The sequence below is a fragment of the Thermobia domestica genome, chromosome 7 (assembly GCF_964235325.1).
Source record: "Thermobia domestica chromosome 7, izTheDome1.hap1.1, whole genome shotgun sequence".
Taxonomy (NCBI): domain Eukaryota; kingdom Metazoa; phylum Arthropoda; class Insecta; order Zygentoma; family Lepismatidae; genus Thermobia; species Thermobia domestica.
Window position 1 is genome coordinate 1245673 of NC_137460.1, and position 26165 is coordinate 1271837.

Genomic DNA, 26165 nt, shown 5'->3' on the forward strand with positions numbered 1-26165 from the left:
AAAATCATTATTATTCAACTTTAGTTTTTAACATAATAAAAAGGAAGGTGTTTAAGGGTTCGATTAAATTATTCTTAATATTCTTCACTCTTAAATCACCATTACATTAGGCGTACTGATATTAAAGCATTATTAATCTTAACTCTGTTGACTCAGTGAAAGCGGTGCTGAAGTCACTAACAGGTTAAACAATAATTTAATGATCCATTATTCGAACTATTTTAGTACAATAGTAAACTTACTGCTATAAAGGTATGCACATAAGAAATGTATATCTATACATAGGTGAAATGAATACCAGTTTTGGGTCCCAAACAATTCAAATTAAATTTCTAATGGACTATACAGTATGTGGCGTGTCTATGTGGATAGCGTAGATGCCTTTGGCATGGGAGACGGATTGATTCCCAGCGCGAGCTCATGGTTAGGATGCATCCAACTTTTAGTTCTAGATTCATATCCCATATAGCTTCGCTGCTGAACGGAACGCAACTTAAAAAAAAGGCGTCCATAAAGTTCGTTGCCACCTCGTGTATATTCTAAAAGACTGCAAGTATGGGAAAATGCCCCCCCCCCCCAAAAAGTCATTATTATGAGGGGCTTGAATTTTGAGCTATAAGATCCATCTCTCAGAAATGAAATGATTGAAGTTTCCAAACTATATCCATACGCTAAAGCGAACTGATGAGTGGGAGTTCGAAGGAAGAAATAATGGAACTACAAAATGGGAGGAAATAAACAACTCCGAGAAAATCCACTGACATACTGTTGTTATATCAAACTCTCAAGGCCTAGGATAGAATTAGGTTCATCTCACATCAGGAGATCGTTCTACCACAGAGCCACCGCACTATAACCATCTACCTGCCACTTGTAATGTCGCACTAACATGGAAAAGCAGATGTATTCTCAAGATCAAATTTCGAATGTCTTGAAATGTAACTTTTAAGATTTATTTAGGATATTTCAATAACCGTAACATTATTTTGTGCTTATTTTTCATGTATTAATAATCTTTTCTCCCCCTTCCCATGTGAGTGGTTGTCTAGCAGTGGAACAACGCTCTCTATGTTCTCTACGATTTCAGCGCCATTCTAATTAGGAATTAGCCATTTATACGGTAGCACCGGTATACAATATTTTCCTGATATTTCCCTTTATACAGGAAGAAAAGTTTAATGAAAAATAATTATATTACGTTTTAAAATCTATCTAATATTGCAGTTTCGACATCGCTGTTTCTCTTCCCTGAAAATAATACAACATCTTTAATCAGTGTCACACAATATTAAACATACCGTTACAGCAGCACTTAAATGTTTCGCGTCGATGTGTCAGCAGAATAACACGCAATATTTTATGTCGGAAAAGAGAAGCTGACAAAAGCATAAATGAAACTAGTTGCTAAAAGATTGTTGAAATGACAATATTTAGATGAAAACTAACTTCTAGTTTCAGGTAGCGTTTCTCAAATTGTTGCCCGTGGAGCACAAGTGATTCTCGTAGGTCTTGCCCTTTATGATCCTCCTACACTCAATATTAATTCCAAAAATATAGGAAAGCTAAAATTCAAGGGCGTAAAATAAATAATGCAGGCATACAAGTACAGAATTTAATAAGATAAAAATTTCCCACGCCAGATTGTAATTCTTTATATTATGTAGTATAAAAAAAATTCATAACCTTTATTTTTTAAAAACTAACTTATTTTGTGTTAATACTAACAAAATTAAGGGCACTAATAATATTTAAGAAATGTTTGTAAGTGTAGTAGTATATCCTTAAGGAAAGAAAATGGTTTTGAATTGAATGAACAAGAGTATTAGTGTCATTTAGGGAGATCTCGACACTCAGTAAATGTCGACACTTTTAAGGTCTAAAGCTAGTGATCATACACGCACGCGACAAGAAAGATTTAGTAAGTGGAAGATTAGTGTTGCATATGCGGAGAAGTTAATTTTGCCTGTTGCAAAGGAAGCAGAAGCCTTTAAAATAGGTACACTCATGTCCAAAACGATTCTTATCCCTATAACTGACTTCTTGTAAAAATATAATTTGATAATGATTTTACTGGGTACTTTTAATACTGATACTGTGTGTATAATCGAGAAATGTATATTTGTGGTAAATTTCATAAGAAAAGAATTATAAATACGAAAATTAGAATGAGTAAAACAAAATGTTGCTAAATGTAGAAGAAAGTTTTATTTTCGTTTTATTGTTCTTATTTACTGCTCTTTTAACATGAAATTTACCACATACATGTCTTTGCCGATTATACACATACTAACATTATAAGAAATACTGGGCGAATTCGTTATCAAATTATATTCCTATAACAATATATTTATAGACATGCAACAATAATTTTGGACATGAGTGTACATAAAGCTTTAAGAAAAATAATCATTGCAAATAAGTCATATGTAGATAGTAGAAACCTTACTTCTAGTATTTCATTTGTTGTAAAGGACACTGTTTTCAAAGATGTGAAGGATTCTATTGTTTATATAGTGTCGATTTCTTCCATAGTAAGTGTCGAGTTCTCCCGCAAGACTTCCAAACTCGACTGATCCGCACCATTCCGGTTGTTCTTGCATTTGCAAGTACTGTATTCAATGTTAAGATTTTGTGTTTTATAGCTAGGGCAAGTATTACTGTCGAGTATTATCGCTTCTGCTGAATAAAATTATAACTTTCAGAGTAGTGTCGAGTTGTTTCTTAACGTGTCGAAATGTCCCTAAGTGACACTATATTCCGTGAATATTGACTAATAAAAATGGTCCCCATTTAAGAAAAAATGAACAATGGTTAAGGTATCCGAACATTCATTGCCGCTGAAATAAAATTTCTAACATTGGGTTCTATTCGGGAGCAAATCATTCCAACTCCAGAGACTTTTTATTGAAATAATCCCAACAGATTTTACTAATTTACATGGATTGCGGAAATTAACCACGAATGTTCTGTTATCATCAGCTTTCTCTAGCAAGCTGAAAAACTCTACTGTTGCTAATATGGAAGTGCGTGAAATTTAAGATGTAAAATTTTACTCTGAGCCCTATTACATTAGTCCACTGGTTGCGCCAAGAAATCGGTGGACGCGCTGAGCTGTTTTTAACGTAGCGTATTTCACTAGGCCACTGGTGGCGCCACCAGTAGCAGGTTCAAGAGTTGTTTGATCATCGGCGCTCGCTCTGTGACTGTCCAGACCGCAATATATTGCCACTCTGTGTAGTACTGGTTGTTTTTGATTCGCGAGAAAATTGTAAGTGACAATGAAATTGATAGCGGAAATGCAATGAAGAAAACCAGAGAATCGAGACCTGCACAGGTCGGGCTTGGGCGGACCGACTGTTATTTCTTTGGACCGGGCGGGGCTTGGGCGGACCGGGCTGGGGCCGATTAATTGCAATTCTTTAATAATTATTGAGTTTCGTTAAACGATAATTGGAATAAACGTTGAAAAAGTTTGCCCGTGAAAATGTTACAAAATGAAACTTTTAAAATTTATCGGGCCCGAGCCGGGCTTGGGCCAAGAATTAAAAAAAAAAAAAAAAAAAAAAAACTTATCGGGCCAGGCTCTGGCCGAAAATCTCAAACTTTTAGGGCCCGGGCTTGGCCGGGCCTAGGTACATTCGGGCTGGATTGTTCTCGGGCCGAAAAATTCGGCCCGTGCAGGTCTCTACCAAAGACTACGACAAAATGCAGGAATTAGTGTTGGGAGATTGGAAAGACGTGTTAATTGAAATAATACTTATCAGATCATTGAAATGTAAAATTGTTGTTAAAAGAAGAAAAAGAAGGGTATATATTGTGCTTGTTTATATTGTACTTTTTGAAGACTTTAGTTATAAAATGTATTGGCTCTATCTAAATTTTATACATATGTTATAATTTATATCAGTATATGTGGGATTACAAAGTGATATTAAAGTGCACGTCTGGTATTAGCTAATTGGTGTTAAATTACTGGCGTTCATTATTTTTATAGGATAAAGTTTAGATGTCGTTAGGCTTAAAAAATAAGCTACTGATAAAAGTATATGAAACTGCATAAGTAATATTTAGAAGAAACAGTTGGCTTAAAAAATAAGCTACTGATAAAAGTATATGAAACTGCATAAGTAATATTTAGAAGAAACAGTTACCCATGAAATTTTCAACATGCTAACAATTAGGCAAACTGATAGACAATAAAGTGAACACTTATGATTTTATTTGTGCAATTGAAAACCGCATCGCAATTTGGGACAGCATCGAAGATTACAGCAACAGAAACATTAAAAATTAAATGCGTGGAAATAAATTATTCATACCAAATTTTGAAGCAAGGAGAAGCATGCTTTCACTCACTGAAGACATTTTCTCATAAAGATATTTGTCTCGTTTCAGTTGCGCCACTGGTGGAAGATACGCGAGTGTGGTGTCACCACCAGTTGCACCATCGGTGGTGCAATCAGTTGCCTAATGTAATAGTGCCCTAACAGAAAAGTAATAAGAACGTTGTTATAAAAATTCAATCCAATTAAAATATTCATTTTTAAATATTTTATTGGTAGGCATCGATTATTTTAATTATACGTATGAGAAAGGATGCCAACAGAAAGAAAAACGTCAAGTTTTTAATAGTTATTCATTCGTGTGATAAATCACATATTTATAAAAATGAAATCATCACCTTTATGTAATATTTTGGTGAAGGCATTTCCCGAATATATATAGATTCTTAAATCCGTTCCTCAATTATAGCATTAGACGTTTAATTCGTAATGAGCCCTTGCGTAGAGATTAGAAAACGTCATTTCAAAAACTTATAGCTATAATGCTGATGTTTTAACATCTAACAATGCATATTTTATGGAGTGACATATAAACCAGTGGTGTGTTTGGGTAATAATCTTCAATATTTTGCTTCAGAGTCCGTAGTTATGTTGCGGGAAAGAAAATACATTTTCTGGTTTTATGAGTAACAAAACTATCGGAAATAAAATGTCATTGTACTTTCAAAGGCTCTTACACGCTAGCGTAGCAGCCACAATGTCTTGTTTGCCTTCGGATATTTACATGTACGAAAGAAGCTTACGATATGTAAGATTTCTCGCTATTTTCTGTTCAACTTGATCCGTTAACTCAGTGTTGCCAAAAACTTTGAACACAATTTTCGTTTTGGAGAAAGAAAAAATCTTGCATTTTCTGTCATATATATATATAAATGTGACTTAATAACTCTTGATCTCGATCAAATTTTCAACATAGATGAAGTTCAGGCCTGGGATGTTTATCATTTCACTTCGACGGTGCAACTTAGGGGGAGGGAGGGAGGGATATATTTAAATGCATTGTCTGTCTGTCAACATTGGCGAGGCCTTTGCCTAGCACGTCCTCGAGTGAATATGTTGTACGAGGCTTTGTTGGATTGCTCACAATACTGCTCCTCAGCTCGACTATCCTATCCTCTGGTCAATATACGGTCAGCCTTAGCGTGGGCTCCGGGGCTTCAATCTGGCCCAGTTGACGCGTTAACAGACCACCATGCAAGGTTAATTCTCACAGTATAGACCATTCTCCCACTTTCCTGCCAAGTAGAGGTCTGCACAGGCCGGAATTTTTAGTCCGGGCCTGGTCCGGCAAGTGAAGTTACCATTTGAGGCCCGACCCGAGTCCGAAATGTTTTAGCATGTAGGCCCGAGCTCGTGTGATAATCAAATGAACCTTAAATAAGTCCGAATTATAGAAACTTAACATTTAATTCAAACGTGTATTTTAATTTACAGCAATTAGAGGTTTAATTTTGTAGTTGTGCCTTAAAAGTTTTGCAGAAAGAACGGCACAACAAATAATGTTGTACAGTGTATTTACAAAGTTAGGTCCGAAAAAGCCCGAGAAATATGGTTGTATATTTAAAAGTTTACTCCCAGAGCCCGGCCCGCGCCCGAAGTGCTTTGTAGGCCCGAGTTCGGCCCGCGGGCTTGGCCTGAGCCAGTGCAGACCTCTACCAACACACGCTGTCTCCAACAGAAGTTGATTTACAGGATCTGCCCCGAAAAACAAAAGGATTTAAAGTTTCGGCATGAGTTTGATGATAGTTTGAGTTCGAAAGTTGGGTTTCGGTGCTGAGCTTCTCTAACGCTACTTTTCTTGAACTGTGATCTTTATAGGGTGGTTGAAATGTTTTCTCATCCCCTATGAAAAGATGTAAGAACAATAGAGTAATACCAAACAGGTTTGATTACTATCATTGCCACACATCCAAAAAGTCTGTGCGAACCAAAGATGTTATAAAATATATATAATCATCATATTTCATAACATTCTTGGTGCAAACACCATAATTTGCGTGGCACAAAATGATGCGACACAATGTCTTATGTGATATTTCATGAAGCACTGCCGTCGTTGATAGCTGCAAAGGCTGCCTTAACAGCGTCTTTCAACTGTTAGCCTGTCTGGTATCGCTCTTTGGACACATGTTCCTTGATATCCTACACAGTTGTAAGATTCGAGGTCTGGACTTTTGGGAGATGAGTTAAGAGTGGGAATTCTGGGTGAGAATTGTGATACTGGTCCTATCCATCACGGAAAACTCCAGTCTCATGTTCCCAACGTACCATTTGTCCTCTTCGGTCCTCGCAGCGTTTCTTCCAGACCTGTTTTTGGGGGCACTGCCCCTTCCGGAGCTCGAGATTGCCCCCTGGAGAATAAAATAATACGTCTATAATATAATAGAATAGTATCAGCAGTGCACCTCCCCAGAATACTAAGTTTGCTCCCGGAACATTGTCTCTGAAAGTAATAGTGCTCGTAGATCTCCATGCCCTTGCCAGAATGCACACCTTCGTGTCCATACTTCAAATAACCTCTCCTCCAAAATGTAGGAGCTGATATCAACTCTGAAAGAAGCTGTCAAAACACTGCTGTCACAACATGTACAGGATTACAACTTATTTACATACATTTCTGTACACTCATGTCCAAAATTATTGTCGCATATCTATAAATATGTTGTTGTAGGAATATACTTTGATAACGAATTCGGCCTGTATTTCTTACAATGTTAGTATGTGTATAATCAACAAAGACATGTATGTGGCAAATTTTCTCAAAAGAACAGTAAATAAGAACAATAAAACGAAAACAAAACTTTCTTGTCCATTTAGCAACATTTTGTTTTACTCATTCTAATTTTCGTATTTATAATTCTTTTCCTATGAAATTTACCACAAATATAAATTTCCCGATTATACACATGGTATCAGTATTAAAAGTACCCTGCAAAATCATTATCAAATCATATTCGTACAATGAGACAGTTATAGATATGCGACAATAATTTTGGACATGAGTATACATCGGATCACAAATTTGGACCACTCGGTACATTGACCAAATTTTGTATGTACAGTACTAGTGATAATCATGTAAATTAAGGCTGGCGATCGGATCCTCTAAGAGCACTTACATTACACACTTTCAAGTTTACAGCTACCTTTGAAAACAGGCAATTATATTAAGAGTAACAAGGCAGTTGAAATATTATTTGCGTTGTCAGGACGTAAGTCACATGACTCACAATAACTCCTCCTATCCCCTTTCGCTTTTTACCTTCTGTGGGCTGAAGCAGAAGCTGAGAAAGAGACAAATAACGATAATAAAAGAAGGATAAAAGAATCATGCCGAAGGTGAGTCAGAAATCGAATCGTAACATAACGGCTTCTGGCCACCCTACCGAAGGCAATGATTAAAAAGCTGGACACATTGATTTAGAAAACCGGACTTTATGAATTTGTAAACCTTTTCCAGTAATTTGTAAACTCTTATAGCATGAATACTAAAATAAGCATATATATGTACTTTCAGAACAACCGTTTCCACGTCAACGTTGAGTTTTGACGTTGCAAAACGAAACAGCATAATGCAAAACGTGATCGACACAATTAGTTGCCACAATGTTTGAATTTCTTTTAATTCTTGGTAAACACTGTTTCGGATTACGTAATTTACACTAGCATTATCACCCGTGTACGCAGACACATTCTTGAGATTTAAGCCGGTACAAATTAGTTGCTCTATCTATAATGTTTTTTGCAATCGCGGCAGACGTATCACGCAAATCTTCGTAGAAATCGAGCAGAAAATATTGGATTCCTTTTTCAAAATATCATCTCAAAACTAAAGGGAAACACAAAATGGTTTTTCTACCAAATTTTGGAAAGCTAAACTTTCCTTACTTTACAACTTACATAAATGTACTGATAGTAATTTGTAAATTCTGAAATGTCTGACTGGAGCCATCAGAATGATGGAAAGTTAAACATTTATAATGAGACAACTGAAAAGCAGAACAAATGGGCGTCCGGCTCGACTACTAAGCCGGACACGGGACGGAACCTCCAAAAAGCCGGACTGTCCGGCCAAAAGCAGGACATCTGGTCACCCTAGACTTCGGTAATGTAAAGTCTAACCCATAAATTTTTACTGTTTATCTCTAAATAGCATCATATTATGCCAATAGACCTTTCTCGTTACTATATCATCATCATACACACCTTTTGCACACGAGATCCACATTCGACTCTCCGGGAGTCTTGATGTAGTTTGGATCCCATTAAGCTGTAGCTCAACGTAAATTCGATACTGAAAACAACTTTAAACTTCAAACCAAACTTAATTATTGTGAAATTACAGTACTACTTTGTCACGTAAATGCAAATGTATTTATTATAGTTCGGTGCCTTTCTTCATCTACAATATATATATTAGGTTACACTTACTGATATTAAATGTACATATTCTTATATTTAAAATCCGGTTTGAAGTGTATTCAAGCGATGGCATTTTTATAATTCGTATAAGCGGTTCTTGTAAGATACAAACTTTAAGGCAATGCTTCTCATGACTCCGCGGAGGAATATGTTTGAAAATAATTCCATTGAACTCACCATTTTGAAAGAGCAATTAGAAATAGATCCAAGCGTGTGCACTTTTTACTAGTTAGCATCATTAATGTTTTGAGTTTAAATTTTGTTTCAACAAGGGAAAATTTTCCTCCAATTGGCAACCCTGCATCAACCACACTACAAGTGAATGACCTTGGCCAAAGCAGAACTTCCTTACCAAGCCTTCTGTTGATGTACAGAATTACCTCGTTTCTTTTGCACTTCGCGAATTTAAACTTTCGTCACCCTGTTCCAAGTAATTAATTGCTGATAAATATCGAAAAGGGGTGAAGGACAACAGGTTGTAAATTATTGGAATTCAACAGATAAAAAATCTGTCCTGACCAAATTAGGTGAAGTGGTTCCGAAGAATTAGAATATACATAAGTAGAATGCAATCAATATATGTTTTAACGGCACTATTTGTTGCAAAATACGTGTAAGGTCTCTGACAACATTTAAGATATGAAAATAATCGAACGAAGCTCAAGTGGTAGCGTTGGCTTCTCATTTTGGAAAGTCGTGGGTTCGATTCCCGCTGTTGACCATCCTGACTTTGGTTTTCCAGTTTTCCTTAGTTCTATCAGACAAATGCCGGGATGGTGCCTACTAAACAGGCCCTGGCCTATGCCTTTCCAAATCCTTTACATTGTTGTTATTGTTAGATATCCAATATAAAATGGCCTCTGAGCTGTATCTGGTGATTGTTAAATAATAGTTGTTGTCCTCATGTTCACAAAACCCTGACTGACTGATCAACGCCCAGGCTAAACTGGTTAACCTAGGGACTTGAAATTCGGATGTTCTTAAGATTTCTTTTGTCAGGTAGCACTTAGGATTATTGGAAATTTGGCATGGGAAAGATGAATGTAGGAGTTCCAATTAATGCAGTATGTCAATATCTCGGATTCCCTTAACGTTAGTCATGATATTTGGTATTTAGACTTAAAATGATTTCTCGTTCTTTGATACTTGATCTAGAAGGGAAGATAAAGGACTTGGGATAAAATGGGATTTGGAGTGCTTCACTTATCTAATGAAACATTCTTTTAAAATGCTTGAATACATGTTTAAATGAACAATTAAAATTCCCAATTTTGTGTCCTAAGCTTAAAGGATTTCCGACATATAGTCTAGACATATTGAAAATTGGATTTGGAAGGGGTGAAGTGGAAGGGGTCTGCGATTATTATAAGATGTCCATATCTTGGAATCCCTTGAGTTCAGAGCTATGAAATTTAGTACTTATTTCTGAGTTTCTTGATTTACGAGATACAAAAGAATGAATGTGCACTCATGTAAAAATTATTGTCGCATGTCTTTAAATGTTTTGGTAGCAATATAATTTGATAACGAATTCGCCCGGTATTTCTTATAATGTTAGTATATGTATAATCGGGTATAATCGGCAAAGACATGTATGTGGCAAATTTCATGTCAAAAGAACAATAAATAAGAACAATAAAACGAAAATAAAACTTTCTTGTCCATTTACCAACATTTTGTTTCTCATTCTAATTTTCGTATTTATAATTCTTTTCCTATGAAACTTACCACAAATATAAATTTCCCAATTATACACATAGTATCAGTATTAAAAGTACTCTGCAAAATCATTATCAAATTATATTCTTACAAGAAGACAGTTATAGATATGCGAGAATAATTTTGGACATGAGTGTACATAGACGATAGTTGGCAGTGAGCTACCTCAGCAGAAGTTAGCCAATAATGAACGATGCGTCGTGCGACGAACAGCTAACAACGTTAGGATATACTGTAAATGTATTTATTAAACCTTACTTGTGTGCAGAAAGACTTCTGTCAGTTACAAGCAGGCCCATATCCACGGCAGGCTAGGGGACGGCCCCCCCCCCTAAATTTTTACTGGCCTCCTAAAATTTTCGCAGTAGGCTTGCAAATGAACTATAATATGGTTGGATCAGGCTCTCTAACTTCTACCGGTCCCCTCTACATTTTGGACTGGCTACGGGCCTGGTTACAAGTAAAATGATAATTGTAATCTGTAATATTATAGAACAACCTGTAGATTTTAGTTCTCTATTGGGGTTTCTAAGTTGACTCTTTGATCTCAGCTTATTAGTGAAGTTAAAAACACTCCCATTTTAGGTTATCTAAGTTCAATACTTTTCTTAAGTGTGTTCATCCCGGCGAAATTAAAATACCGCTAATTTTACAATAATTATGTGATATCTTCAAATAGATAAAAGATAATCGAAATGTGGAACAAGAGCGCTCTAGACAATATTATTTTATATGAGAAATCGTTATCACGACTCGCTTATCTGCTTTCGATTTCGAGCCATTTTGAAAATCGGCATTTATTTTCGCGTTTCTAAACAGCTGCAAACGGAAAGCCACTAAGTGACTTTTGATAACGGTACCTGACGCAAAATAATATTGTCTAGGGCGCTCTTGTTCCATATTTCAATTATATTTTATCTATTTGAAGATATCACATAGTTACTGTAAAATTAGCGGTATTTTAATTTCGCCAGGATGAAGACTTAACGATATAGTGGCTCCGCGTAGCGTAGTCCCTAATGCTCTTGCTAGTGGTGCGAACGGTCCCGGGTTCGATTTTTGGTGGGGACACTCGCTATACAAAGTGTCAAAGCTTTTTCAACACATCTATCCTGAGTAGTTTTCCTTATCCGCATAAGGCAAATGCTGAGATATCTAACCTATAGGCCCCTTTCTTCCTTTCCTTTCCTCAGATAGTGAGATCGTCGAGGGATGTCATGCTTCATACGTGACGAGCTAACATAGCCATAGATGCCTAAACCCCAGAAATCTAATTCTTAATTCTAATCTTAACAAGACATTGTCTAAAGTATAAGAACGAAAACTACAGACTGAAATTAAATTTGAAACGTGATTATTTAGTCGGTACTTGGTAATTTCAAGGGTATATGCAAAGAACCTAATATTCTCGCATAGAAAAGTTACTTCTTTTGGTGTAATGTACAGTCATCACAGAAAACCTTTATGGTGGCACAGTGGCCCAATGGTTAAGCACTCATCTCTGATGAGAAGGGTGTTTGGTTTGTCACGACCATTGGAGTTTGTGGAGGACAATATCGTGTCCGTGAGTTTTCTCGAAATCGCTGTTTCCTTCCACATTTTCATTACACTAATTACTTCATAATCCTTCACATTCATTAATAATCGTGGGACATAGAACAACAATAATAATCGTTCTTCCTCCTCAACTCTAAGACTGCAACATTGTTGAACGCTTGTAGTCAGTTGTGGCTCAATCCGAATCAGGTATCCTTCAGCAACCTTGCTGACGGGAGTGAGAAACGAAACAATATTCCTCGGAGGAAACCATTCATGACAAATATTTCCATCCCACGACAAATCCGACCTGTTCTGTCGGCTAAGGGTGGTCACCCGCCATATTGATACGCTAACTTGAATTTTCTTCACATACTATTATTTTGATAACTATCCGCCTTATGCAGAGTCCTTTTGATGTATGATTAGCGTCATACTAAAGGCCTGACTACTGCAGGAAACATGTTAGTCGAACTCTTTAGTATAGCGCTGATCACGCGTCAGAACGACTCTCCATATAAGGCCCTATGTGTATATGCCGACCGCAGTGATTTCACACAAAGCTAGCTTCATACAAGATAAGGCTCCAGAACACCCGAGTAATATTGATTTGTTACCAGAAGCAGATCTAGAAATTTAAAACTTGGAAGGCAACCAGAACCCAGACTGATAGGTATACTCATGTCCAAAATTATTGTCGCATATCTATAACTGTCTTCTCGTAAGAATATAATTTGATTTTGCAGGGTACTTTTAATACTGATACTATGTGTATAATTGGGAAATATATTTTTGTGGTAAATTTCATAGCAAAATGATCATAAATACGAAAATTAGAATAAGTAAAACAAAATGGACAAAGTTTTATTTTCGTTTTATTGTTCTTATTTACTGCTCTTTTGACATGAAATTTACCACATACATGTCTTTGTCGATTATACACATACTAACATTATAAGAAATACCGGGCGAATTAGTTATCAAATTATATTCCTACAACAACATATTTATAGACATGCGACAATAATTTTGGACATGAGTGTACATCATGAGTTTACTATAAACTTTCAAAAATATATCAATAATAGCTTCAATTATTTTTGTCACTATAAAATCTGGGACTAGGCCCTCCCCGGTCCCGGGAAAGATCCGCCATTGTTTATTTCTCAGATTTGTATTATCAAATATTTCCTTTTCTCTTTATAGTGAACTAGAATTGTAATAGTTATTTCAATGTTTTTTCTTTGTTTCTTGGTGAACATTTAATTCTGTGATTGTAGTAAGTTTAGTCAGATTTAGGAAGTATTATTTTTACAGATCAGTAGATTCAAATATTTTTGAAGAAACAGATAAACCATTTAAGAACTGTCATTTCAAAGAAAAGGAAAGAAAGAACACTTATCCATTTAAAAGAAAAACCCAAATACAAAGATATTCAACTTTAAACATGATAATCTTTTTGTCCTGGAAGTTGCTGATAGATTCGCGATTTAATTGGTTTTTCAGTATTGAAAGTACTTTCCAGAAACCCCTCCACAAATTCCAAATAACCACTTTATCAACTGAGACAATATTTATCATTCTTTGAAGAATGTTTCTCTTGTCTTAATGATGGGCGCCGCACAAAGCAAATGTGTCTGCACAATTGGCCAGAAGCTACAAAACTATTTGTTAATTGCTGGTCTATACATACCATCCACAAAGGGCAGTCTAAGCTGGTATAAACTTGATGTTTGAGAAACTATATTTTTGTTATGATTGGAAGTTTGGTTTTGTTCTGACGTTTTGCTTTTCTTTCCATTGACAGCTCTAGCTGTGATCTCCTGAGTGTGCTGTGGTGACCGAAATTTCAAGAAGTTTTCAGAAGAATGGTTGTTCCAGTGGAAGAGAGCGAAAGTGGGGGTCATTACAATGAAAGTGGGGGACACTTTAACGAAGGATTCTCTGCGGAAGACAAGAGAAATGACCCTCTGCCAGTGGTGTCACAGATCTTCACTGACACGCCGAAAAAAGAAGCCAAAGTCGACTCAGGGACGATAGAAAGCCCTCCGCCATCTTCTATGGGGAAGTTCTCCAAAGCTGAGAAATGGCGGATATTGAAAAACGTATTAGTTGTTAGTTGCGCATTCATGATTCTCTACACAGCTTTCCAGGTAAGATATTTTTGTTCCTTATTATTTGGCGCCACATTATCACAGTAGACCTGATAAAATTCCTAATTAGCAGATCATTTCGTAACTTAAGGAAATGATTCAACTGACCATTAAGACTGAAAATAATTTGGCATTTCATTTTGGTATTTCTTGGAGAGAAATTAATATTCAATTAATACGTTAATGTTACACAACGTTCTGCCTGTCTTCAGACATAACATCCTAATGAGATCAGTGGGACACGTTCTTTCAAAGCAAAAGAATGCATTGATTAAATTTTCATCAACAGTAACGTAAACTGAAAATCTGTTCATGTTTAGCAAGTGCAATGTAATTTCTAACTATTTTCCACTGTTTTGATATTTTATAGCTTCTCAATAGCATATGCAACGTATTAGTTATATTTACTAATTACATAAGTTAAATATATATTATCATAAATAGATAAAATGGAATATTTACTAATAGGCAGAGCAATCGAATAACACAGAAATAGCGTCGAAACAATGTAGAAGATATGAAAGTTACCGGCAGCGCCAGTGGCGTATTTACGATTTTGTTTCGGGAGGGGCTTGGCTAACTTTCGGGGGGGCTTTGCCTGGAAATGTGCAAATTCTGCAAGATATTTCATTTACTTTACTAAGTAAGATTTCAGGAGGGGCTTAAGCCCGGAAGCCATCCCCCTAAATACGCCACTGGGCAGCGCCGTAACTTAATTTTTTTTTGGGGGGGGGGGCAAGGATTAATACTCGTATTTTGGCCCCGTAGAAAAACTTGTTTTCTAATTCTTGGGCCCCTCTTTCCATCTTTCTCTTACTCTTTAGCCTATGGCCCCCCGGAGCTTGTGGACCCTCCCGCGCGGCAAGGTGTGTAGGGCCGTTAGTTACGCTCCCGGGCCCGTTCCATATATGACAAATTAAGGGGACAATATTTACAAATTTCAAATCCATACGAATAAATATTATTTCTAAGGACCCTAATAATACATTATTTTATTTTTTATTTATTATTTTTTTTTTACTGAAATGGGTCCACGACTCATTTTTATTTACCTTTTGTGTGCTGTTTTGTTTATGTAATGTAGTGAACCTATTTGATGCTTCATTTATAATTTCATGTTTGTATATAGAGTAAGAAAAGTTTCTTAAAATGGGTCCCCCCTCGAACGGCGGGGAGCTTCCCTGGGAGGGCAGTTGGCCAGTTGCTGCTCCCCCCTGCCCCCCACAAGTTAGTTTCCCAGGATTACACGACAGAACAAATATTGCCGACATTTTTCCTCAAGAAATTCTTAAGTCTCGCACTAACAAGGGGAGGGAGTTGCTTTGTGTCTACCACAGTATGTTTTTTTTTTTTTTTTTTTGTAATTACTGTTCTAACCTTTTCTTTAAAATTGTAAATAATAATAATAATAATAATAATAATAATAATAATAATAATAATAAACTCAACATGTTCAGCTAAAGCGTATACTTTACGGTGGTGTAAATTGAACGTTAGTGTGTTTCACTAATTTACTATTTTAAGTTGGTGGACACAAAGTAACCCTCCCCCCTCCCCGTTGGTAGATGTGACTGACATTTACAGTCAAAAGTGTCACTCCTAGATTACAGTATAATAAATAGCTATTAGTTTTATCCCGTGTACTGTTCACTCGTGTCACTGTAAATATTTGATGAAAGAACATTAAAAATTTGAACAGAGCCTCTATGCTGGAAGGTCCCGGGTTCGTTCCCAGCTCCCGCCAAGTGTACTTTGTGGTGGACAAACACCGTGTGCGTGGGTTTTCTCGAGGTTCTCCCGTTTCCTCCCACTTTCTTCATTCCACCATTTCATTAATTACTCATCATCACCGTCTCCTTTAGCCTAACCGGCATAACCGTGGAACATAAAACTCAGATTTTATTTAATTTCTATGTTGGAAGGAGACGCTAAACGACAATAAACAAAGAATAAGAATGTGAAAATAAGCTGGTCAAGGTATGTTTAAAGGTACCATCACGGGATTTGCCTAGTACGATCGAAGAAAAACGTGGCAACGTTGGATATCATCAATGTTTAGTCTGTGAACGGTGGGAAGAACTGTATGATTTCAGTACTACACTAATCTAGCTTCTTAACGGGAATTTGTGATTTATTTGAATGAAAGAAGTAGCGGACTCTGGTGTCAAAACGTGGGAACAGTGGAAATGAGATTCGCGATGAACTAGTGACTCGGGTTATTAACGGCAACGGAACCAGTAGGCGTAAGTGAGTTCTATTGGCTTCCGAAACTAACTTTTTCAAGAAAATCAGCTCTGAAATTTTGAGATACAAATCTGTTTCGATTCTGGAATCGGAACCGACATTAAAGTGGATCAGAGGTGGTTCCCTTGACTTATCATTTCACAGTTGTTCAATATCTTGTAACGATCTTCAGCTAACGATGTTTGCAAATGATTGTCAAAATGTACTTCGATTCTTTTCTTAACGTTCCCATTTATGGTTTTCAATTCGTGAGTGGAATCAGTTATGTATTTCGCTTTGTTTCCTGAGGCACCTTAACCCTTAACACATCAAGCGGGGTCCTCTAGGGACCCCAGAGGGTGATATTTGGTGATACTGCTGCAACTACCATATAAGAACCAATTTATTCTCGATTTTTATGCCCCCCCCCTTATCCTTTTGGAATATCTGCTACCTAATTACCTCGATAGATCAATGATGCGTCCGTTAAAAAAAGTACAAAAAAAGTTGAGATATTAAAATAATACCTGGGGTTCACAGAAGACCCCAGCTTGGTAAAGAACGTTGACGATTTAGGCTTGGTGCGTTAAGGATTAATTCACAACTTTGTTATGCCAGAACCGGAGTAAAAAGAATCGATTACGTCACCATTGACAACCGGTGACGTAAGCCAGGGAAGTTTTGGGGTTGAACGTTAACCCTCCGTCTTGAACAAGATATTACGGAATAATGAACTACTGGCTGGTTTGCATTCGGGCTTTGTGCTAGTATTTAGTTTACTTTATATAGTATTAAATTTATAAGATAGGCAACGCTCCTAACTAATGTAAAGAAAAGCAATCGTGCAAGGCATAACTGCCTTTTATCAATACAGGCATGATAGTTTAGTGCTGGAGTGCCTACCCCCGGCGCGAGGAGTCTCTGGTTCCATTCTAGACCATATCAGTTTTTAGTGAACAACATTGTATTCGTGCCATTTGAGGGTCCTCCCCTTTTCCTCTTACATTCTCATCCCACCAATACTTCCATTAACCATTCGTCTCGTTTAGTGTAAGATGTAATCGTGGTACGTAAAGCTAAATTTCATTCTGTTTCATTTACTTGTACAATTACTATATATACATATATATAATATAAAATATAGTTTGACTATTCATGGCTTTGGATTAATTGTTTTAACAAAAGAGACACTGACCAAAGCTTAATACTTTACTTTATTTTAAATTATAATTTGTTACTGTTTCGAGAAAAGAGAAAAGAGAAAAAAGAATTTAAACTCTGTTATAACAACATTTATATATATGTCTGTATTTTCATTAATTTCGATCGTGTCTGAAGAAGGATATGCTAGATATCCGAAACAGTAACAAATTATAATTTAAAATAAAGTAAAGTATTAAGCTTTGGTCAGTGTCTCTTTTGTTAAAATATAGTTTATTGTATTGTACTCATAGTCGATGTGTTGAAGACTACTGTGAATACTTTGGATTGGAAAATGATGTCGGTATAAAGTTTCGGATACTCTCTTGGATTACCTTTTTCTTTTAAATTTTAATAGAAGTGGGCGCGGTGTCTGAGTGGTATTTGTTGGAAGGAGTCCAAGCTCTGGAGTGGGGGGGGGAGAGGTCCAATACTATAAGCCACTACGTCTATGTAGTATTCAACGGGTATTATTTTGCTCCAGGAAAGACTATAAGTAATTGTAAAATTCTTCCACGTATATTAAAAAAAAAAAACTTGTTTTTATCAGAGAAAGAGTACAGATGAAATTTAATAGCAAATGTTCATGCTATATCAACTATCTCCCCTTCAACAAGTATTGTTTTATTGAGAAAGTGTACAGATGTATGTTAGGAAGTTTTGGGAGGGTTCGGTACACAGTGGATCCCCTCTGGGTGCACTCCTGCTGCACCTCTGATATATGGGTCCCTGTTCGATCCCAACTCGTGTCAAGTTATTTTGGTTTTGGAGAAACACCCTGTGCGTATGTTTTTTTTCGTGTTTCTGTCGTTTCCTCTCACTTGCTTCATTCTACCATTTACTCATCAGTCACTGTCTCCTTTAGCCTTGATGTATAAACACAGGACGTTAAACTAAAAATCTATTTTTTTAAATCTTTTATTTTGATTGTTTTTTTTTTAATCTTTTACGATTTACTTACGTGTAAAGATTTGTCCAAAATTATCTATTTATTCTAATTTTAGGAGTTATTTTAAAAATGTAATATATTCTCATTGAATTTAGACCCCTTCCCCCCGTAAAAAAAAGAAGAAAAAGCTTTGGACTCTTTCCAAAATAAACTCTTGCGTACGTGCCTACACCCTACAAATGAATTGCGCAGTACCAGTAACAATTGCACTTTGGTAGAGATCGGCAGTCTGAGTTGAATCACTGAATGAAAAGTTCGGCTGATCTGTGAAACTCCTTAGATGTAACCACTGGCGTCTTAGGCATGTAAATTTTTTTTTTGGGGGGGGGACATCAAAGAAAGTGGTTTAAATGGCAACCTAGCCCAACCTGTGCATTATCCACGATTCCATTTCTTACCTTTCTGCTTACCTTCACGGATCCCGTGAGGTATAGCAAGAACTGTTAATTGTTTCACAGCCTGAATATTACCTAGGTATATTCCAAATAAATAAAAATATTATTTATGTTATTCTGTCGTCAGTATATAAATTAAATTAGAATAAAATATTGAATATTTTGTACTTCAAAATATTGGGGGGACGCGTCCCCCTCGTCCCCCCGCCAGAGACGCCCGTGGATGTAACGATAAATTAATTAGACGGTTGAATAAAAGAATGGAATAAGGTAAAACATTTAATGTACTAGTAATTGAAACAAAATGAACTTAGTTTGTAAATGTCTGCATTACTTCTATTAGACACAGATGTAAACGTTAATTATTTTCCGTTGCAGGGCACAGCAAACCTCCAGAGTTCTATTAATTCCGAGGCTGGCCTCGGGACCGCATCTTTATCATCGATCTACGCAGCTCTCATCCTTTCCACATTGTTCCTCCCAGTCATCATCATCCGAAGAATTGGCTGCAAGTGGACGCTCTCTCTCTCCTGCCTATTCTTCATCCCTTACATTGTAGCCCAGTTCTACCCCAAATTCTTCACCCTCATCCCAGCAGGCGTCCTCGTAGGCCTTGGAGGAGGACCCATCTGGTGTGCGCAGTCCACCTACCTCACAGTCGTCGGAAATGTCTATGCAGATCTCACAGGAGCCAAATCAGATGTCATAGTGATCCGGTTCTTTGGCATCTTCTCCATGCTTTTCCAAGGAAGCCAAATCTGGGGAAACATAATCTCATCAGCAGGTATGGCTTATTTGATGCAGTTATTTACTCCTATTTTCATTTTCAATGGCTATTGGAGATGCGTTTCCAGTGTACAATCTTACCAAGCGAGTTTGCTGCACGTGCTATAAACAGAATGAGGGAGGGGAGTTAATTGCTAGTCATTGTAATATTATTTTCACACTGTTCCTAGGTAACTAGGGTGACCAGCTGTGCAGTTTTCTGTAGTTGAATACTAAATCTTTCGCTAAATATTCCAAGCATTGTTATATTTATTTAGAAATCTGAAATTATAACTTGTTAAACGTTCTAAGTTCGTTGGCAAAGCTGCTCTAATGTTAAAGCGTTTGGCAACAGCGCTTCCAACGCACCACGTATTCTGACGAACTGTTAGACATCAGCTTTCCTTAACCACATAGTATCATGAAGCTCTCTTAACACAGTAAGGCTGACTCGTCGTATTTTTGCTACACTCCTTTAACAGAAGCTTTTGAGCTCCTGTGTTTACACTTGAATTTCTCACCAAAAGTAATGCCTGGATATTTAAATTTTTCGGTAGTGGAAACTTCTGATAAGCTATGCACACAGTCAGTTAGTTTCAGAAACTTAAGTAACTTTTAAATTACAAGTAACTTTTAAATTACAAGTTAATTTAGTTTCACATTGTGAAGTTACGGTAGACTTGAAACTCCATATTGAATTAAGTATTAAAACCGGAATTACTTAGGGATGCGCCCAAGACGAGTCGAGACAGAGTTTTGCTGAAAAAATTCGAGTCGAGACACGGCTCTTCCAATAGAGAAATATACATTTTTCGAGTCGAGACATCACTTTTACAGCACATTTTCGAAACGAGACAGCCACAAATCTTGTCTCGTGCGCGTCCCTAGAATTACTAGATCCTAACTTCCGGCTGCAATAGAAAAATTAGGAGATAGACCTGAATGCACGTCGGAAAAGTTTCCTACCACTACTACTCACAGCTGTTACTATGTAAGAAGCAGTATCTAAACTGGAAGTTTTTTTTTTTTTTTTTTTTTTTTTTCGGGTTTCTGTAGAAGATTAAAGCTAAGATGAAATATCTTCCTGGGATTCGGAATTCATACCAAAGACAGTTTGTCATCTCCTATTAATGTTTACGCTCTATAGTAATAGTCGCCATACTTAGGAATCTTCCGAGCTACTGTACAGTGTTTAAATCCTACTGTGAGCTACCAACCAAAAGAACTAACAACTTTAAAAAGAAATCTTACATTTGTTTACAGCCAATAAACTTACTTTTCTAGTAAGTGTGGAATCAAAGTATCCAAATTAGCAAATGTCTAATATACACATGAAAAACATAACGTTTAGCAAATGTCTAATATACACACGAAAAACATAACATGCACAACCCCACGCATATACAATCAACTATGAGATAAGGCTGACAATGGCAGTTGCGCGGGAGAAACAGGCAATTGTTCTTGTCAGTTGTAGGTGACAGGAAAAAAAGGGAGGGATTAAAAGATGCTACAGTTAGTGGATGATATTAAAGCAGAAACTTCCTACGTGGAGAAAAAGATTTTATCTGAGAACTATGGTGCATAAAACCTTCGCAGTTTGCAAATCTCTCAGTATAATGTCCCGCGATTATTCCCTTTAGGCTAAGAGAGACAGGTGATTAAGGCAAGTGAGTAGTGATAGTACAATTTGTGGAATGAGAATATGGGAGGAAACGGGAGCGCCTCCTAGAAAAACCCACGGGCACGATGATGTCCACCAGAAACTTACCAAGAGACCGAACCAGAGACCCCACGCACCAGAGGTAGGCGTCGACAGTTCTTCGCAGTTTGCGGCAAGTACTTTGCCAACAGTGGTAGAATGAATACCAATAATAATAACCATGAACCTCTATGCCATGAACGTCGCCAACACCCACTTGCCGGTAAATGTCGATTGTTGATAAAGCGACGCCTCGAAGGATTGCCATTAGAGTGTGCCACTGGGGGGTATGGTTTCGTCGAGTCGAAACAGATTTCTAGAGTCGGGGTGTTGAAGTTAACACCGCATAACAGCGAGGACTTTATTTTTGTCCGCGCTACTTCGATTTGTCGTGGAGAATCTCGAAGGAACCAACATGAACTATCACCAGTCATGTGCATGCGGTTCTTATTATATATTATTTTCTCCTGACGAATTGTTCCTGAAGTGAGCTCCGGGGGACAAGAGTAACCTCTGCTTCTACATCATGAAATGAAAAATTTTGAGTGCTTATAATTGTATGAATTTAGATGACTGTGGCCGATCATTTGAAAGTGAATATGGGAGAATCAAGAAATAAAGTAAATAGACGCGCATCATTTTGTTATAAAATTATGTGGCGAACTATTTTTATCTTATTCCAAACGGTTATCGTCAAATATACACGGTTAAAGAAACACTCTGATTGGCCATATTACTTTTCTTCATCGCCTCCGTGTGGTGAAGTCGGAAGAACACGCGCCTAGTAATAAGGTTGGTGGTTCGCGCGCACCCCGGGGTACTTTCTTTCAGTGTCTTTTAGGCTCACCTTAATGTAAACAAATCACGGATAGGCGATTTAAGATATTTTTCGGAAATAATTTTGTGGATCCTTGGCGTCTCTGCCGCTTGTGGGCCTCTGGTGGTATAATTTTCAAAACTGAAGTGGGGTCACCGCAGATCGTCACTGCGGGGCCGCTAGTTCCTGTACCGTGGTCCGCCGACGCTTACGGCATAGGGATAATAATAATCTAAGCAAATGAAATCTGAGAATACCAAAAATAAATAAATAAAAAAGAAGTTACTTCAAAAATACTGAAACTTGTTACTTTGAAAGACCGTTTAGAAATAATAATAATAAAAACTCGGACATTATTCGTCGTGAACAAACTAATACGTGAGAGAGAACAATTAAAATATGCGAACATTGAGGACGCAGAAATAATTTTAGAAATATTATCTATTATATTTTTAGAACATATTATATTGATTTTTGTACAATATAATGAGGTGTTACATAACTTTAAGTTAAAGACTGCACTTCTTAACCTGTCGTCTGGAAACGACGGAAGCTTTGGTGACTACGATAGCAGATGATTTACCTGAATGCTGAAAACCAGTTGTCACTGAAAGGAAACAGCAACACAATGCTCAGATAAAAACATAAATATCAACGTTGTGTTGAAAGCAATCAACAGCTTTACATGTTTTTTTTTTCTTTTCTTTGCGATCAACTTCTTAACTCTCTAGGAATTCTTTTGTTAAGGAAGATAAAAATAAAAATGTGTTCATTGTTTCCCTGTTTCTGCTCAGTAAACTAGGAGAATGCCTGTTGTTTACATAGAAAGAATAAGGTTTGTGGAAAATATTTAAAATATATTGACAATTTTTTTGAGTTCAAAATATTTGTTGATGCAAGTTCAATTTCGCTGGAGTTCTGTGAACACTTATATTGCAGTGGTATTATCTGTCAGGAAAGTAAATGTACACCTGTTTTTAGAGTCTGGCATTCCTGCTCTCCATCCGTGGAGAGTATGAGAATTAAATCAATCAAATGTTTACTGAGGGCCAAAAAGAAAAGTTTAATCTGAATAAGACATTGCAGAGGGACACAAGCAGTGAATATGAATAGTGCATAGTTAAAATAAAGGACGACACCGAAAGAGAAAGCCACAAACAGCTGTTAAACTTAGAAAAAAGAGTAAAAATTGTTGAAGTGGGAACATAAAACACAACCACAACAAATACGCCGAAAACTAAATGTTCACCATGCCATGATCTTAGTGTAGTGGTTAAGGTGCTGGCTTACAAATGCAAAGGTCGCCAGTTCGAATCTTCGGTGAGGACGTTTTTAAAATTTTTTTGTTTATAATACATGCAGCTCATGAAGAGATGGTAAAAGAGGTCGTATTTAGTCTTTCGTAGCAATTATTATTGGTAAGGTTTAGTACTGATAATACTTTTTGTCTTTGCGTGTTGCTTTTATTCTTTTCTTCATTTCAAAAGAGAAAAATATCCGAACAAATGCCACCAAAATCCTCATATTTTGAATGTAAACGCCATTTGCAATTAGTAAAGAATAAAAATTGAACGTTCCGATTTAGCTGCAAAAAGTAAAAAGAAAAACATGGAAGTAAACCATACTCATGGTTATTAAACATACAATTTCTACATGCCTTACACCTCCCGACCACGTTTCTACGTTAGCAAGTAAGAGGTTTGTGTTTAGGTTAGGCTGGTCAATACGTTTTACAAAGGGACCCGGTTTAGCTCTGACGCACCACAGGTGCGAGAAGAGAGCAAAACACTTTTTCTCTCTCCCTCTTTGTGTCTGTTTATCTATCTATCTGTATATATATAACGCTATTTGTGAATGCCATAACCACCCTAATTTTCAGCGGATTGAGATGAAACTTGGCACAAACATTAATTGTTGAAATATCTTCAGTTCGTTAACCAGAATAATCAGACGAAAGTGTTCAAAACGGTGGCCCTTTAAACTCTTAAAAACTTCGCCAAATTTCACCCATAAATGGGTATTCAGAAAGTTTGAATAACTTTTCCTCTTTTACTGAAATATTTGTGTGCAGAGACTTATTGAAATATTGGACCCGATTAATCGCATAAAGAATGTTCACGCCCTTTTCGCTACGGTCAGGCTTTTTTTTTTTTTTGCGCAGGAGGGGGTTATTTTCGTATCGGAACAAGATGATTGCTAGTGATAATATGAAATTACACATTGAAAGTGAAGTAACTTGTGAAACGTGTTATTTGAATGAATAATATAATAAATGTGCTTTCCTCTAACACAGAGAACTGTAAATCATGTAATTCAAGTTCGGGAGCCTGAATGGCGAGGAGTGTTATTTGATTTGCTTTTTAGTAAGACATTGCATTGCAAATAAAGGTAGGCAACATTACTGGTAAGTAAAATAATAATAATAATAATAATAATAATAATAATAATAATAATAATAATAATAGGTGTTGTTTGTGGCAAGGCAATATCTTCCTCAATTCTTCTTCAAACGTAATAATTGTAACGCCATATCTCCCTTACAAACAAAATGTTAGCAATTTATATCGAGAGAACGGGAAATTGTTGAGTGATGGGAGCAACGTTGGACAGTATGCACTCATAGTACTCAGAAAAATAAGCGATTTCAATGAAAAATGAACGAAGAATCATTGCCGTGGGTAGTCATGGAGCCAAGCAGAGCCCTCTTTAGGCAAAATGTCGATAACTTATATCGAGAGAACAGGTGGTGATAGTGAGATGGGACCAACGTTGGACACCGTGGACCCATAACGCGCATCGAAAAAATTAGTGGGGGGGGGGGCGGGCACCAGCCAGCCTTACTTATTTCCACATAATAATATAAAATTATATTGTCGAAATACACACACGAGTTAGCTAGTAATATTTCATATTATTATTATTATTATTATTATTATTATTATTATTATTATTATTATTATCGGCAGCGTCTTTTCATTACGTGTGCATGTTTGACATGAAGCCAAAGAGAAGATCCATCATTCGTAGAAAGAATAAGAGTACTTAGTTACTTTAATTGTGAACGACGGCGAAAAATACGAAGAGTGTGACAACCTTAGCGAAAAGAAATAATACTTTCTCTCAAATGGATAATATAATCAAGCAGAGATAGATTCGAACTCGCATGGACGGCGCGAACAGCCAGTTCATTGTCCACTTTTCTTTTTTTTTTTTTTTTTTTTTTTAAACTGACTCACCGAACGTGTTTCAGTAACTTACTTATTACTAATTTTACTTGCTTCACTCGTTTAACTTGCTTTTTCTCATAACTTATAACGACAGGGATACGAACACAGAAACATCGAGGACAGTTAAAAATCACAGATGCTCTCCCGCCGGGAATCGAACCCGGGACACCATACACCAAAGGCGCACGTGCTAGCCACTTGACCAGCGGGCAGGGCAATGCTCACTCTCTGTGTCGTTAGGGATTACGACCACTGTATTGCAAGCTATCACTTTTGTGGGTTGTATACTATGATCACATGTTTCTTCTTTGCTGGAAGAGTTAAACCTACATTCTATGTAATCAGCGGCGTGCCGTCAAGGGGACTAGGGGACTAGGCTAGTCCCCTGGAATTTTAATTAAAGTATTTATGATAAATATATACCAAAGAAAACGAAAACATTTCTCTATTTTTGTAAAATAACACTATTTCAATTGTTCTGACAACTATAATCAGCGCCCGTGTGCTGGGTGCGATAGCGAAGTGGAGATCGGAAACGCTCGGGTTTTAATCGGCTTTTCTCGGGAAAGGGAACAGGGTCCAGTCAGCTAGTCCTCATATTATGTTGTCTAAGCTCTAAGCACGGGCGTTCTGTCGTAAGCGAATTTAATGCTCGTTTGCTTTTTACAGTTAATAGTTTTAACGCAATTAAATTTACAATATTAATCTTGACAC

At 36.8% G+C, this 26165-nt stretch overlaps 1 protein-coding gene across 3 annotated transcripts in view; it reads left to right on the forward strand.

Annotated features, from left to right (window-relative positions):
* LOC145689830 (UNC93-like protein) overlaps positions 1-26165 on the forward strand; it is a 191998-nt gene that overhangs the window by 130510 nt on the left and 35323 nt on the right. For all 3 annotated transcript variants that reach the window (XM_081764049.1, XM_081764047.1, XM_081764048.1), the window contains exons 2-3: positions 13828-14173; positions 19319-19724. In XM_081764049.1, coding sequence (XP_081620175.1) covers positions 13889-14173; positions 19319-19724 — 691 coding nt within the window. In that variant the 5' untranslated portion in view covers positions 13828-13888. The remainder of the gene's footprint in view (positions 1-13827; positions 14174-19318; positions 19725-26165) is intronic.